General features: G+C 42.9%; 1 protein-coding gene across 1 annotated transcript; it reads right to left on the minus strand.

Annotated features, from left to right (window-relative positions):
- Window positions 1-1,007: 1,007 nt before the first annotated feature.
- Window positions 1,008-17,294, minus strand: LOC112219500 (ran-binding protein 3-like). Its single transcript, XM_024380802.2, has 14 exons — window positions 16,836-17,294; window positions 6,655-6,713; window positions 6,513-6,543; window positions 6,316-6,387; window positions 5,901-5,963; window positions 4,706-4,771; window positions 4,451-4,548; window positions 3,591-3,688; window positions 3,224-3,296; window positions 3,006-3,090; window positions 2,712-2,833; window positions 2,497-2,617; window positions 2,022-2,375; window positions 1,008-1,294 (listed from the first exon to the last, which is right to left on the minus strand). The coding sequence occupies exons 1-14, from the start codon at window positions 17,044-17,046 to the stop codon at window positions 1,248-1,250; spliced, it is 1,500 nt and encodes a 499-aa protein (XP_024236570.1). The 5' UTR covers window positions 17,047-17,294; the 3' UTR covers window positions 1,008-1,247.
- Window positions 17,295-17,561: the final 267 nt, after the last annotated feature.

The raw sequence follows: 17,561 nt of genomic DNA on the forward strand, positions 1-17,561 counted from the left end.
AATTGTAGACTGCAAATTGACCGCAAGAATCTCACAGATATAATTTGACTAAAACAATTTCAAACCTTGCTTACCTTGGTATACAATCACATTTCTATATTATGCGTTGGAATACTAGAACAGATTCTCCAAAATTAAGATAAAATTCAATGTTGGACATAATTTAAGTGTATATTTGTTGTTGTTTTTTGCTCAGAAACTCTGAGGGCCATATAAAACCACCGTACGTGGGCCGCCAATTGGGGAACCCTGGTCTAGGAGCAACAACGCCTCAGCAAAAATTCTGTCCTCGGTTGCAACACTCACTAGTTAGTTCCAAACTGCCTCTGGAAACAATGTCAGCACAATAACTGTTCGTCAGGAGCTTCATCAAATGGGTTTCCATGGCCGAGCAGCCGCACACAAGCCTAAGATCACCATGCGCTATGCCAAACGTCGGCTGGAGTGGTGTAAAGCTCGCTGCCATTGGCCTCTGCAGTGGAAACGCGTTATCTGGAGTGATGAATCACGCTTCACCATCTGGTGGTCCGACGGACAAATCTAGGTTTGGCGGATGCCAGGAGAACGCTACCTGCACGAATGCATAGTGCCAACTGTAAAGTTTGGCGGAAGAGGAATATTGGTCTGTGGCTGTTTTTCATGGTTCAGGCTAGGACGCTAACGCTACAGCATACAATGACATTCTAGACGATTCTGTGTTTCCAACTTTGTGGCAACAGTTTGGGGAAGGCCCTTCCCTGTTTCAGCATGCCAATGACCCCATGCACAAAGCTATCGGTGTCGAAGAACTTGACTGGCCTGCATAGAACCCTGACCTCAACACCATCTAACACCTTTGGGAAGAAATGACGCACCGACTGCGAGCCAGGTGTAATCGGCCAACATCAGTGCCTGACCTCACTAATGCTCTTGTGGCTGAATGGAAGCAAGTCCTTGCAGCAATGTTCCAACATCTAATGGAAAGCCTTCCCAGAAGAGTGGAGGTTGTTACAGCAGCAAAGCGGGGGACCAACTCCATATCAATGCCCATGATTTTGGAATCAGCTGTTCGACAAGCAGGTGTCCACATACTTTTGGTCATGTAATATATCTTCTTTTGGCAAAAGGTAGTCATGGTAGCTCAGTAAATGCTAGTATTTCTTTTTGAAAGCTGTCTCTTGATGTTTTGTTCCATGATGGTTAAAAGTTCTGTTCAGATGTGATGACACCACAAACTGTTGCATGGTCCAGGTCAGTATAATGTCATGTCACCAAGATTCCAAACTGGGTTTACTGTTTATCCAATCAGAAACCACTGCAAAGGAGAGAGACACATTATGAGAGGTGTGTAAGTGAAATAAACTCTGATTTTAATACCGTAGCTCTGTTTTCTCAGGTAAATGGTGATGTTAGGATTTCAAGATGAATTTATGCCTTGCAGGTCTCTGAGTTTTTACATTGACAGCACATATGTTGTGGCTTCAGAGGACATAGGTTGCCCATCACTGGAATGTGATTTATGCAGGGGTAGGTTATATGGGGTTAATCTTAGCTTAATCTTTAGGTGTCTTGTTGACATGGAAGTTTAAAGAGGCTGAAGAAGGAGAAGTTGTTGCGAGGAATAACAAACAGCAAGACTTCGTTCTCTTCTCTTGTGCTCTCTTCTCTTTTTCACTAAGGTTAAAACAAACAAAAAAAAGCTAATATTTTTAGGCCTGGGACTTTTAGGAATGTAATGCACCATGATACTCTGTTTTATGTGGCGTCTGAGAGACTAGCACCTGCTAACAGCTCCCTCCCTCTGGAACATGGACTGGGGATTAGTGACATGTGACTACCCACCAGACATGCACTGGAGGACGGGTTTTTCCCTTACTCAAACTATGCAAACAATTTCCAAACCCACGTTTCTTTACACAGGAAAAACAATGAGCTAAACATTGTATTTAGTCATAGCCATATACGCGAGTTGGTGAAAGAGCAAGGGATAATCTCAGATAACTGTATGATAAATCCTTATCCCTGTTGCTATTCACTCTTACCAGGTCGCAATCGTGTCACTAGCAGACCTTCTCGTTCTTGCCGTTGTCTCTGCTCTTCCTGCTCCTCCTCTTCCTCATTCTCACTGTTGCAGTGTCCCTCCCTGGTCCTGCCCCCTGCAGCCCCTGCCTCCCTCCCAGCAGCACTGGACCGTAGGGCTACCAGCCGATGATGGATGGCTACGTAGAGGCGAGCCACGTCCCTGGCGCTGGCCTGGATGAGGAACACCCGGATGGCCTGGGTCTCCACATCGGTGGCCGTCACCTGGAGGTTCCGACGGGCGGGGCGACGCAGGTGTGTGTGGGGCCAGAGCTTAGTGTTGAGGATGACTTTCAGACTGCCCTGGTGCCTCATCACTGTTTTGATCGGAGGGAGGCAGGTGTGAGAGATGTACTGAGGATGAGAGAGTATTACAGAAAGACGTGCAGATTTTGGTCAGAGAGAGTGGAATAGTAGTCTTCTTCATGGTAAACTCACCTATCCTGGACTGCAGCCCTCCTTTGGTCCCTGCCATTAGATCATTGAGTCGCAGGACTCCTCTCCCTCGCTCATTCCATGCCTGAGTTCCATTTTCCAGAACAAACAGTCTGCAGGTCAGCTAAAAGAAAGGTATTTAAAAAGGTACATCACTATCACTGCTCTAGCAATAGGCATATTGAACATTTCCTATTTCAACATAACATGGTCCTCACCTGGACCACATTGCTCTCCTTCTCCTCCCCAGTGAACAGCTGAACCCGCCTGAGCACACGCTGCCTCCCACAGGACTCTGTGTAAGCTGCAGCAGACTCCCTCAGGCTGTTCCACACAGCACCTATCAACAACCACAGACAGCACTTCAGCTGTAGTTCTGAAAGGCATACACTAAGAGGCAGTCAATTGCTATTAGAACCGAGGTGCACAACTAGTCCTGTAGGGCGTAGTCTGGTGGACCAGGACTGGAGATGTGTACCCATGCAAATCCAATGACGCCCCTAATGATTTACCTTTATGCCTTGTCTCAAAGGTGGAGGACTCAGAATTAGAGGAGCTGCAATCAGAATGTTCACTGCTGGGCAATTTCTGTGGTCTCTATATGAGTGGAGAAAGTTAGAGTATTTCTGTAAATGCAATGTATTTTGTAACACAGTTATGTTTTATAGTCATATGCAAACTTGATACTTTATAAGTATGTCATTGGTGCTCAAAAGTTTCCTGAACTCACCAAAACTCTCGCGTCCATGTTTTCCCCAAATACAAACTGGACCCTGTCTGAGGTAATAGTGTCTGCCTTCAATCTGTAGAGGGTGAACCAGAGGTCAGCAGAGAGGTCAGCAGGTTCAGAATCATTGCTGGGAACTAAACTGTGTCTCTGACACCACGTAGCTCTGACAGAGGAAACAAAACCCAACACCATTGTCAGGGTCTCTGGATTAAAGCATGGCTGTCCAGTCCTGGGTCTGGCCTGGAAGTTATTAACTCGTAACACTAATTACTCTGATTTAAGTAACTAAACCCTGCCATAAATAGATTTATAAAATCACTTCAGTGAAACATCACTAATATTATATTAAACCAGGTGCCCTGCATACCTGTGAACTTGAGGGAACGTCTTCAGATGTAATTCACTCACAGTGGAGGAGTGGTCAGTTGTGACGCTGCAGCAATCGTCTGAAAGGTCATGGCTGACCTGTGGGACAAAATACAATGCAAACCTTTTATTTTACAGTCTTATTGTATTTCTGATAAATTACAGTAATGGCCACTTGAGTCAAAGAACTCAACACAACCTTTATGTAAATATAAAATAAATTGCAGCCAAAACGTATTATATAATTGTGTGTTAATGTGGCAAGTTTGGGAGTAGAAAGGAAGCTATTCAGTCTCAGTGTGGTAAGCATTCTGATGCTGATTCAAACCGGTTTTGGAGTTTGGGTTTATAAACCTGCATCCTCCCACTCTCAGGCAGTGCGTGAATACGTTTCTCTGAGAAAAACATGTTGGTCCCTCAGGCAGTGATGCAACCACAACTGAGGGGAACAAGTGTTTTACTATTTAAATAGTAATAGCCTCATGTAGGACAACACCTGCTTGTTCACAGGCACAGACATAACGTAGTTTCTCAGGACCCACCTGCAAGGTCGGAGTTCGGCCTATTTGGTTGTCATTCTCTCATGTTAAGCTAAACATTTCACAAAGCTATACACGGTGCTGAAATGCTCCCATTTTTAGACTGTTGGCAATACCGTTACTTGTTCAGTAAATCAAGTTGGAAATTCAAACCTTGCAGATTGCAGTGCTGCGGGAGTGTCCGGTACGCCAGTGTTCACAGGTGCCAGCTCTGGAGGACAAAGCCATGAGCCTAACACCAGGGTGTGCGACACGTATCAAGAGAGAGAAGCACGGGGCGTTACTGACGCGTGACGGGGGGAGGTGAAGAGTTGTGGAATACCTCAGATAGGTGTGGCTGTGAGATGTTGTTCCTGGGCTGAGGGGCGAGGAGACGTGCAGGCTGAAGTAATGACCTTCTGACCCTGTTCAGAGGTGACACTATAAAGAAAGAGATGGAGTGTGTGAGAGGGAACGATGTCCTTTAAAGTCAGCCTTACGATCAGATATGGATTAAATACGAGTCGTTCAGGGAATTGGAGGTCTTTTTGTTCAGCCCCCTTAAAGATAAACATAACACCATACAATACAAACTAACCTTTGTTTTGGGAAATGTTGGTCTGGCTGCAGAGATTTGAGGGCATGAAGACATTTGATCTTGAGACTAGGAGAGAGAATATCCATCAGAAGAGTTCACACACACAGTATATCATATGGTTAAAGTTAAAATGTGACCCAGATTTATGTCAAATTGACCGCCAGATTTGGCACATGACAACATACAATCGCCAACACTGAGCAGTGAGGTTTCCACATGGGCACTAGTGGGTCATGGTGGTGATTTGTGATGAGCAGGTGAGGGCTGCAGTGACAGAGTGAAACTGAAACGGATTAAGGGAAAGAGATACCAGGGGCTGCTGTGAAGTGGCTGCTGGGAATCTGAGGCCCTGACAAGGATGGTGTGACTGGAATGTATGGACCTACAGGGAATACTGGCACTGAACATAAACAGAAAATATTTAAGAGAGTTTGACCATGATGCACTGCTTCGGTTCGTTTAATAGATGGGGAGATATTTTATCCCATTAAGATCCCAGTTTTATTAAGGCTACAATCATCTCCAGGTGAGTCAAGGAATTAAGCAGCCTGACTCAGTCGCCACTTATTTGCATGGGCAATGTATGCCCTAGGGCAGTGGTTTCCCAACTGAAATTGGATAGTGCATCATCAATTCCTCCTCATGTTAGTCATTGCATAATTTAAAGAGCTATTTATAACTTGTCAGAAATGGTCAGATCAACTAGCTGTCAGCTAACATTAATTTTTTTGCCCATAGATATTGATGTAATTTGTCACTCATATCACATGAATACACATTAGACATGGCAAAATGTTTAGAATTGAAAGAAAATTTGCTTTAAAACTGAAAAATGTTCTTTGCACCCCATGACAGAATGTGTAGAATTTCATCAAATAAGCTTTAAACCTGCATAATTCTCCCCTCCAACAAGAGGGGTGAGAACAGTTTGTGTCATGAACCGTGCTTGTGCCCATATTCCCCAATGCTAGAAGGGGAATCCCTGCCCTAGGGGACACAAATCTCACAAACAGAGCGACATAGCGTCGTACACGGTCCGTTCCAAAATGTAAGCCACCCAAAAGTACGTAGAACTATGTGTGAAAACACAACGCTCCGTCGCAGCGCTTTCGTAGTTTGCGTTAAGTGTGTAGGGCCCTTTAGAGAGATGATAGAGACGAGAGATCGCAAATGTGTAGGAGGGAGTTTTGTTTACCTGGAGGACGCGGGGGAAAAGAGAGAGAGCTTGATCGCACTCGTCTACTGCCGTCACAGGAGCCTGTCCGAGATACAGAGTGAAAATGCAAATAAGACCTTGATTGGTTGGATTACCACACTGCCAATCACAGGCCAATCATTATAGTCAATGATTGACAACGCTGCCTACCAATCCCACCACAATACAGGGTCCTTCATCATTAGAAAAAGTTAATTATGTAAACCATATATGTTTCATAATACCTTGTACACAGTAAAAAGGTGCAATTTTAATAGAGATCTTACAGATACATCTCCTTTACCAAAGGAACAAAAGAAACATGGAGGAAAAGGCATTATGTCTGGTGTTATGCACCAGTACTTGTGTGTGTGTGTGTGTGTGTGTGTGTGTGTACTGGACAGTGGAAACTCACCTTTCCTGATTCTGTTGTTAGGGTTAGGGTAGGTGAGCGATCTGAATCGTTTGTTTGGACTGATTCCCATAACTATTTGGAGAACAAGAAAAAGATGCAGAAGCACGACTGTCCATGCAATAGAAAGTAACAAAGAAATCATCTATCAAAATGGTTGATTGTTATGACACGCAGCAGCAGCAAGTTATGATGCTTACCTGAGCCCTCCTCCCATCTCTCTGCGCTTCTCTGTAAACAAAATGATTATGATTACTCTTTCATTACGTGATTTGTTCCACACCATGCATTTGCATCCTGTCAACATTGTAAGCCTACCCATTATTAGGATATAACGTTTACCTTCATGGATGGGGTTTTCTTTTGAAAGATGAACATTGGTGGGGCAAGCACAGTTTTTTCTGTAAAAAGACGAATAATAGCACAGTTAGAGGGAATTCTTCCTTGTTGCAGTTTGATATGACTGAATCAGTACTTAAAAGGGACTTTTTAAAATGTTTTTTAGTCAAAAAGATAGCGGAATATTTGTTTTTCCTGTATGTTTTTCCAATGGCATCATATGGTGTGCATCATGTGATTTCAACCAAATATGAGTAGGCATTGCCTACTAATTAGTTAAAATCAAACGATGCATAACAGATGATGCCATTGGAAAAACGTATCTTACTCTTATCTTTTTTGACTAGGAAACATTGAAACGTGCCATTTTCACATACGTTGATGTTGTTGGGGTAGTGCTGGAGAAAAATAATATTTCTATTACATTATTCATGCATGAATCTTAGCTAATCCCTACCTGAGCTTAAAGCATTAACTTAAATTCAAATAGGAAAACACTTTTCTTAATTTTGCCACTGAAACCACAAAGACATAACTAGGGAAATGGGTCTGAATCTGTGAGCTGTCAGTACACACTGTTCTGCCAAGAACCTAAAATGTGATGCTAGGAAAATCAACAGTAAAGCTGTTCTGAATATGAATAATTTACACACAAACTATTATTCCTAAATAAACTCTCAAAATACACAGCCAGCTAAACAACTATTACCAAAGATCCACTCACAATGCAAAGGATGACAGCCAAGAAGTTGAAATGTCACAATCGCAGGAAAAATCTGCACAACGGCCCAAAGAGCAGCGAGATCGCTAGGCTCGCCCACAGTTCTGGAGATGTCAATTGTCATCCCACCTCAATGTATTATCCTAATGAATGGAGGCTTTGACATCCAAGGCCTCTTATGCAACCACACAGCCTGACAAGGGGCTCTGGGAGCTGGGGACAGGCCCACCGTGGAAGGGGTGAGTGATGGGATAGCAGTGGAGGTGAGAGCCAGCTAGGCAGTAGACGCCAAGGCTTGGCCATGGGTAAAACTGACCTGTCTGGAGGCTATAAATACACAGGGACTCTGTCACTGATCTGACCTTGTACTATGAACTCTACATGGAGTCAGTGAGTAATGTCTTTTGGTGTGTTAATTCCAGAGGAGAACGACTGCCCCCTCTCATTGAAGCCACGGAAGTTCAAGGAACACCGCGGTACAGCAGGCATTGTTTACAGAAAATATGCTCCCCATAATAATGAATAGAAAATGGAAACCTTTGTGTAAATATATATTTTTTTTTACCAAAGACAATCATGGTCCCAATAATTGATTCTAAGATGTATGTCCTTGAACAAATTATTTTAAAATCTCACCCAGAAGAAGTTAAGGATAATTTAGTTGCTGATGGCAGCCTGCAGTATCCAGGCTGGCCTTCAACTTGAGTTACTCAATTAGAGGGGGCAGCACTGAGCTAGCCTGCAATGTCACTTCCTGGAGTAGTTCAAACTGCGCCACAGATTATGCATTATATTGACAAGAAAGTGTCCGCTCTTACAATTAAAAAATTAAATCTTCAAAAATGGAAGGCAGTCGGGAGGAGGCAAGATCAGGTAGGACCATTCTAGCCAATGAGAGGGCAGATACGTGTGTAAACAACAGGCACGTGAAATTCTTTAAAGATGGTCATACCAAGGATCATTTAGCTATTTGATTTGGAATTTTAAGACCCCTTAATAAAAGGTATCCAAACTTTTATTTATTTATTATTGGATGAAACATTGAATTTGGCACTACTGCTATTAGCCAATAGAACGAAGATATATATATATATATATATATACACACACACACCTGGGGCGGCAGGGTAGCCTAGTGGTTAGAGTGTTGGACTAGTAACCGAAAGGTTGCAAGTTTAAATCCCCGAGCTGACAAGTACAAACCTGTCGTTCTGCCCCTGAACAGGCAGTTAACCCACTGTTCCTAGGCCGTCATTGAAAATAAGAATTTGTCCTTAACTGACTTGCCTAGTTAAAAAGGTCAAATAAAAAAACACACATACATATATATATATATATACATATATATACATACATATATATATATATACACACATACATATACATATATATATACACAGTGCCTTGCGAAAGTATTCGGCCCCCTTGAACTTTGCGACCTTTTGCCACATTTCAGGCTTCAAAACATAAAGATATAAAACTGTATTTTTTTGTGAAGAATCAACAACAAGTGGGACACAATCATGAAGTGGAACGACATTTATTAGATATTTCAAACTTTTTTAACAAATCAAAAACTGAAAAATTGGGCGTGCAAAATTATTCAGCCCCTTTAAGTTAATACTTTGTAGCGCCACCTTTTGCTGCGATTACAGCTGTAAGTCGCTTGGGGTATGTCTCTATCAGTTTTGCACATCGAGAGACTGAAATTTTTTCCCATTCCTCCTTGCAAAACAGCTCGAGCTCAGTGAGGTTGGATGGAGAGCATTTGTGAACAGCAGTTTTCAGTTCTTTCCACAGATTCTCGATTGGATTCAGGTCTGGACTTTGACTTGGCCATTCTAACACCTGGATATGTTTATTTTTGAACCATTCCATTGTAGATTTTGCTTTATGTTTTGGATCATTGTCTTGTTGGAAGACAAATCTCCGTCCCAGTCTCAGGTCTTTTGCAGACTCCATCAGGTTTTCTTCCAGAATGGTCCTGTATTTGGCTCCATCCATCTTCCCATCAATTTTAACCATCTTCCCTGTCCCTGCTGAAGAAAAGCAGGCCCAAACCATGATGCTGCCACCACCATGTTTGACAGTGGGGATGGTGTGTTCAGGGTGATGAGCTGTGTTGCTTTTACGCCAAACATAACGTTTTGCATTGTTGCCAAAAAGTTCAATTTTGGTTTCATCTGACCAGATCACCTTCTTCCACATGTTTGGTGTGTCTCCCAGGTGGCTTGTGGCAAACTTTAAATGACAGTTTTTATGGATATCTTTAAGAAATGGCTTTCTTTTGCCACTCTTCCTTAAAGGCCAGATTTGTGCAATATACGACTGATTGTTGTCCTATGGACAGAGTCTCCCACCTCAGCTATAGATCTCTACAGTTCATCCAGAGTGATCATGGGCCTCTTGGCTGCATCTCTGATCAGTCTTCTCCTTGTATGAGCTGAAAGTTTAGAGGGACGGCCAGGTCTTGGTAGATTTGCAGTGGTCTGATACTCCTTCCATTTCAATATTATCGCTTGCACAGTGCTCCTTGGGATGTTTAAAGCTTGGGAAATCTTTTTGTATCCAAATCCGGCTTTAAACTTCTTCACAACAGTATCTCGGACCTGCCTGGTGTGTTCCTTGTTCTTCATGATGCTCTCTGCGCTTTTAACGGACCTCTGAGACTATCACAGTGCAGGTGCATTTATACGGAGACTTGATTACACACAGGTGGATTGTATTTATCATCATTAGTCATTTAGGTCAACATTGGATCATTCAGAGATCCTCACTGAACTTCTGGAGAGAGTTTGCTGCACTGAAAGTAAAGTGGCTGAATAATTTTGCACGCCCAATTTTTCAGTTTTTGATTTGTTAAAAAAGTTTGAAATATCTAATAAATGTCGTTCCACTTCATGATTGTGTCCCACTTGTTGTTGATTCTTCACAAAAAAATACAGTTTTATATCTTTATGTTTGAAGCCTGAAATGTGGCAAAAGGTCGCAAAGTTCAAGGGGGCCGAATACTTTCGCAAGGCACTGTATGTGTGTATTTATCTCCTTATTTAACACACTAAAATATCTCCATATATACTTCCATTTTTTAACTGGTACCGAAGACCTTGTGAGGCTTGTGGGTGTCCTAGAGCAAAACACCATTGTGCTGTTGAGAGTCTCAGCTTTCAATCGAGTCGTGGTCATAGTACTTTGTAGTACCGTTAGGAACCTACAGACGTTGTGGTGAGAAGAGCGATTTTCGGGATGTCTCATGGTCTGACAGACACCGCTCTAGCTCTGCCACCTTCTACCGTAGAAGTGGAAGGGCGATATCGGCGGATGTGGTGGATTGAGACGCAGCCCATGCTAACAAACTGATATCGCTTTTAAACACACGGATTTTGATGGGATTTTTGTATTATGTTAATGAGATTTCTGCGGGGGTGGAAATTGTAAGCTAAGGGTTTAACCGACTTCATTTGGCTTCAATGCGCTACCAAGTCTTCATAGGAATTAATGTTGTCATGTGCTCCATTCACATATACCTTGAGATTTGCCAGTGCTGTGTCAGTGAATGTGCTCACTCTGGGCATGGAGAGAGATGGTGTTCACACTTCAGTCAGTGACAGATGATCACTTGGAGTTCACCCAGGTCTACTGTGTAAACACCCTATTCTAATGACTATTGACTGTTCAGATGCAACAGATTGTGGCATGCACTGATTAACATTGAAATGTGTGTTGCTTCTTGCATTTATGTGGTTGTTCAGCTTCCCTTGAAAGCTAAAAAGTACAGTAATGCTTCATCTGAGGCTATTTCTGCCACATCCGCAATCCTCTGTGACCTGGGGAAATCAGACACCACTTATTAACCCTAGAATCCAACTCTGAGGACTTCCAATCACATGACCTACATTAGACAAACAGCAGGGCACGACAAATGGAATGACACTTTACACACCAGAGACAAGTGCCTATTACTCAGAATATGTACTGGAAGCAACAGCGTAGAGAGGTGATCATCCGTGTATACAGTAGTGTGTTTTTTGCTGTGTCAACTGTCTACTTAACATAATAGCAGCACTGTGTATCCTACCTGACATATAGGTGATGTTGTACGTGCACGTCATCGCTCCTGTGTGAAAATACTTATTCACAGGTCAGGTACCATACTACTCACAGTTGAGTTTGGTCACCCCAGACAACCCAGACATACTGACGTTTTTTTTTTACACATTGCATCTCAACTCGTGTTCCCCAAATCTCCCCAAACTTTCCTCCTCTTCCTCCCCTACACCCCTCCTCCTCTCCTATCCTCTGTATGGGCAGACACTCTCTCAGTGTTATATTAACTATGTAATGTTGCTGTTACCTTAGGTCTGAGGGTCCACAGGTCAGCCAGCTCATCCAGAGGTTAGGCAGCACCTGACCTCGGCCGAGGGCCCTACGTATCACACGTCATGAGCAATTCCAATAAGCACTGTCAGGCTAACGCCAGAGAGCAGCAGGCAGGCCAACTCTTTATGAAAGACGATTATTTTCCACATCACGGATTACATGGGTCATTACATAAGTTAGAGAGGAGGGTATTAAATAAACACTATTAAAACTGTTGCCAAATAGGAAATTAAAAAGAAAAGAAGCTAGCTTCCTTTGAGCTTAAAAGAGCACGCACTCTGACAATTCCCTGGAATATTGCAGACAAGGTCTGTCTAAGTTAATGACATAAAAACTTGAACTTGAAAACGTATTAAGTTATTTAAAAGTGATCCTCAGAAAAACCCCTTACATGCCTGTCTCTGGTAGAAAAAGCTGAGGAGCACTGCAATCTGGCAGTGGCAAGCTCCAGTCACTCAGAGAAGAGGACCACACAATGGTGATCTGTGAAGAGTGACGTCAATAGAGATGCACATGCCCTGTCCATGCTCAGCGCAGAAGTGAATAATTCCTGAGACCTCTCATAGTGAATGAACGCATCTATCATGATGAGATCCAACCAAGACAAAGCTGCCTTTGATAAAGCAGTTCAGCTTCACAACAGAGATAGCTGCTACTGTAGATGTGTTCAGCCCTGCTACAGGACAAGCTGTATGTGTGTGTCGTTGTGTTTTGATCTCCTTCAGTTATGTCTGCCTCGTGTGTGTGTGTGTGTGTGCACTAGCTGAACGACACCAAGGTCAGGAGAACCCAGCAGAGAGAATGATGGATGGCTGAATCATCATGGGATCTGTGTGCTGTGCTCTCCCTCAGTCACGTTGGTCTTCCATCTAACCCTGTGATGACCAGGCATCCGGGCACGGAGATTAGCACAGGCAGAAACACACACAGCACGCGCACATATTAATGCCCGCACAGCTAATCCACCCTGCAGAAACAATAACCACACGGTACAGCCATGTGGTACAGGCCTACATAGGCCAAACACTTGTATTGACTCACAGCTAAACCATTCTATTGCAGACTGTGTAAGGAAGAAACACTAACTTGTCTTTACTGTAGATACCTCACACTGCTTTAGCAGAGCCTTTCAGCAGCAGAGGCAAAAACAACAGTAAGCCTACTCAAAGCGATCCATGTAGCTTTTCCATGGGTAATACTTTAATTAGGTTAAAATCAATTTTTCATCCAGATTTTGTATAAAATATTATTGTTTGATGTTCCCTAGTTCCTGGTTTTGGAATACACAGGTAAAAGATTGAAACTGTTTGTTAAAGTATGGTCTCTCTGTCCTCTGCTAGGGTGAATGTAATGGAACTGTAGAGAGGCAGTGTGCTTCTCTTCAAACTGTAGCTGGGCTCCACAAACCTCTGCCCTGACAAAGATACCAAGAGGAGAGCCCATTGAACACACACAAACACATGCACAGTTTCAGAAATGTCCTTGTCTCTGTTAGGAGCATGAATGGGGGAGAGGAGGGGGCACTCACCCTAAACTGCCTCAGACCGGGCCACTCTGGACTCCAGAATGCCACTCAGGGGCTAGTCTGGGTTAAATTAACTGTCCAGTGAAAATCTAACATTTAAAAGTTCATATTCTGTTACCTCATACCTAATAATGTTGTTGATTCTTCCTATACTCATATTTGTGACCAAAGCATACTGTAAATTGGAGAAAACCCCACCTCAAACTGTCATACTCCTGAGGTTTTCTCCAATTTACAGTATGCTTTGGTCACAAATAGGAGCTGGCCAATCAGGGGTCTACTCGCATAAATATTTTTTTATCAAGGGTATACGCCCACACCGTTCTTTGCTTGGGGTACGCCCACACCATTCCAACACAGAAAAGCAGTTTAACATACTTAATTACACTTTTTGTAATTTAAAAAAAAAGTAATTTTAGGTCATATTTCAAAGAAATCTGGAAACATTTCATTTAAAGGGGCAGAGGCCCCACCCCCACCAAGCCACCATCCCCCTCATAACTCTGCCTTGCTTCCCCCTGTCTTCCCCCTGATAGAGCGTACCCACTGTCACATGTTCCATGCGAAGAGAGCCTCTATTCACACACTTGCTGGCTGCGGGCCCAATTGGGGTTGCAGTGGTTAGTGGTTACAATAACTGTTCTCAGATCGCCCAAACAAGAACACACCAATAGCTCAGTCTAGCAGTACATCTGGGCTTCATTTAGGGAGCTGGGATTACATTAGAAAAACCAACATGAAAGACCACAAACAGAAAACATGGCCAGCATACAGCTGCATCACAGCATAATGGGCAGGCAGATGGTTACAGACATGGATATAAACTAGTCAGACAAAAACAGCATTCATCTTCTAATACAAGAATGTGAGTTCTGGATTCGTGAACTTAACAAAATCATATTTACAGTGTGCATTTCCGCAGCCACTGGCCACAACTAATAAGTGTCACTCACCAATATACGTTAATTGCTTTGCACACAAACACTCCACGCATGTCAGTTAAATTTAGCTCTGTTGTACAGAATGACCATGAACTCATAATGAACTACGGGCAATTCCACGGTAACCGTATGTCAAACAAAACCCAATGATTGCAAAGTTAAACAAACCAACTCTATGCAAAAGGACTATTTTTTAACAATTTCCACAGAAATGTTTACAAAAACACATTTACTGTGAGAACAGTGTCGATGCAGTGTTCGGTAACAGAATGACGTCACACGAAACAGCACAAACCGTCAGTCTGTTACCAAACTTTGCATCTGCGTTGTTCTACAAGTAAATGTGTTTTTGTCAAATGTTCTCTGTCACCGTGGAATTGCCTCTATCTTACTCTTCCTGATAAAAGACAGACGGCTTTCCTAATTGTGCATAGGGACTAGATACCGTTTAAGGAAAAGGTTTGAGGTATCATTCTAATGTAGAACAGGAAATACTGTAAGAAAACCGTGACTCTGCTGATTCCCCAGATTCCAGCCAAGGACCCCCTCCAAAGGGTCTACAAATCTAAACACACAGACACACACACACAGACAGTCCTGGAGACCCCCCTGGATGCTCGCTGACTGCTGGGGGATAAGCCAGACTGGGCCTCTAACAGGCTATTAAACAGAGCGCTTCGCCCCATAAGAATGCGAGGCTACTTACAACCTCCAACTATGGGCACGGGCATATCTAACTCACTGAGATCTCAGTCACAGGCTCATTAATCACTTGTCATAACTTTGTTAGGTCTACAGCTCTAGATGAAAACAGACTTTTACTGGGAACGTAGGGGAAAACAAGGTCTGAGCATGTGATTTTCCTGGGAAAATCAGGAATCATAATTTAATGATGGTTTATTGAACAAATCTTTAATAATTTGGTTACCTTGATGGCCTCGTCCTCAACACTTATCTCACCCTGCTTATTGTCTCCCCTACAGCAAACAGCTGGGAATTGGTTATCATTGAAAGTACCGTAAATGACCCAGCATTTCTGACCATATTGAGAGACTATACAGCTAAATATCTCTCGTTAAGAACCCTGTGAAACCTTGAAAACTCTGCTTCTCTTGCAGATGTTTTTTTGACCTGACAAAACACTTCCTTGTTGCAATAGAATGATCTAGTATGGGTTTTCATATCTTCAGTCTGAAACATGACACTATAGGGGAGAGAGGGGCTAGAGTTTGGTTATGGAGGACGGTGGGGGGGGGTAACCACCCTATGTCAGGGTTCACGCTCGAATTTGAGAAAGTGGCTAGCTATTGGGCATGACTGGTAGCTTGGTGAAGAATTAGCTAGCCTGATCTGGTTCTCATTTAAATAAGTGGACTCTGTAACCTTAAGTGGGGGGGGGGGGTAAGTGAAACCCCTCCTCCTGAGATGAGATCTGATCATGTCTTGCACATACAGTACTTCTCTCCAATGAACTCACTTCATTCCTGAATGACACTGAGCTGAAGATGAATATCCTGCCGCCATAGAATGTCAACTCATCCCTATAAGTTAGACAACGTTTACAGGCTTAGTTCAAGAGCATCAACAAGACAAGATTTATTAAGATCCAAGCAGTATTATAAATCAGTTAATTTACTGAACCATACATTCATCCTGCTGTATCATTTCCCATCAAATCAGCATGCCAATTGTTTCTCTTTACAGCCAGAGGGATGCTCTAAAAAAGCTTCCATGCTTCATAGTTGTGTGGAAGCTCTCATCAGCGATATCATCAGTGCTGATTGATCAGCTACACTACATGACCAAAAGTATGTGGACACCTGCTTGTCAAACATCTCATTCCAAAATCACAGATATTAACATGGAGTTGATACCCCCTTTGCTGCTATAACAGCCTCTACTCTTCTGGGAAGGCTTTCCACTAGATGTTGAAACATTGCTATGGGGACTTTCTTCCATTCAGCCACAAGAGCATTCGTGAGGACGGGTACTGATGTTGGGCGATACCGCCTGGCTCGCACTCTGCGTTCCAATTCATCCCAAAGGTGGTAGATGGGGTTGAGGTCAGGGCTCTGTGCAGACCAGTCAAGTTCTTTGACACCAATCTCAACAAAACCTTTCTGTATGGACCTCGCTTCGTGCACGGGGGCATTGTCATGCTTAAACAGGAATGGGCCTTCCCCAAACTGTTGCCACAATGTTGGAAGAACAGAACCGTCTAGAATGTCATTGTATGCTGTAGCGTTAAAATTTCCCTTCACTGGAATTAAGGGTCCTACCACCAAACTTTAATGTTAGCACTATGCATTTTGGGCAAGGTAGTGTTCTCCTGGCATCCACCAAACCCATATTCATCCAACGAAGTGCCAGATGTTGAAGAGTATGTTTTTTTCGAAATCTATGTATTTTTTGGGCACAAGTGTATGAGTTCCATTTTTGCAGCAGGGCCTATTAAAAGGCTTGTCACATTGAGAATATAGGGGATAACAGTACTGTGTAGCGTTACGGCAATACATTTATTTTTGTCTTAAGTATACAATTACATTTAGATTATTATCTAACAGTCGAGACCTGTTAAAGTGACTATTGAAAAAGTGAGATGAAATGACAACTTTACCCTTTAACTCTTCAGCTACGTCCTGCGCGCATCCTCTATCCTGCGCCAGAAAGGTATTACCCATCCGCGGTCTGGAGGTGACAGGTTCTGCCGCTCCACAGACACTCTCCGCGGGCTCCACCGTACAGGGAACATTTTCATGGAAGTCCGAGACTGGCATCATTGAATAATACGCTGAAATATCTTCGTTCGGGGAAAGATTCCCTCTCATTCTTCGGATCTGAAGCTGTGACAAACTAGTGAAATAAACACAACCTCAAGAAAAGGAAGAAACGCCCAGATAAAAGTGGTGATTTGCTCTCTTGGTGTCAAAAGCTTAATTGTCCGGAAGTGTTGATTTTCTTACTCTCGATTCAACTGTCAGTCAGTTTGCCTTCGCACTGTTTATGAATGAAGAGTCATATACCGTGTTCACTACCGAGCGTGCGCCACATTGTGGCTCCTGTCTGCTTGGAAAATGTGGGCGTGGTGAGCGACGTAAGCCAGGTTAACCCCCTCAACCAGTTTATAGTGCTGTGGTAAATGTACTTAAATGAATGCACTCTAAATGGCATTAAAAAACAGATAAGCTTAACGGAAAGCATCTAGAGATTGGAATCCATATCTATACCAACATAGGTAGTTACTCCAAAAGAGCACGTGGCAAGTAATACTATAACAGGATAACTGGAGCAGATATGCAAAGGACCTACTTCAGTCAAAACGAATGGTAAAGTAATTTTCTTA

Source organism: Oncorhynchus tshawytscha, linkage group LG20 (genome assembly GCF_018296145.1).
Source record: "Oncorhynchus tshawytscha isolate Ot180627B linkage group LG20, Otsh_v2.0, whole genome shotgun sequence".
Taxonomy (NCBI): domain Eukaryota; kingdom Metazoa; phylum Chordata; class Actinopteri; order Salmoniformes; family Salmonidae; genus Oncorhynchus; species Oncorhynchus tshawytscha.

What these genes read in the sequence shown, in the direction of transcription:
- LOC112219500 (XM_024380802.2), bottom strand. Translation starts at nt 17,046, where the DNA reads ATGAGAGGGAATCTTTCCCCGAACGAAGATATTTCAGCGTATTATTCA. An exon ending in CGTAGCTGAAGAGTTAAAGG is followed by an intron (nt 6,714 to 16,835) that starts GTAAAGTTGTCA and finishes GTCTTTTTACAG; the next exon opens with AAAAAACTGTGCTTGCCCCA. An exon ending in AGAAAACCCCATCCATGAAG is followed by an intron (nt 6,544 to 6,654) that starts GTAAACGTTATA and finishes TTTTGTTTACAG; the next exon opens with AGAAGCGCAGAGAGATGGGA.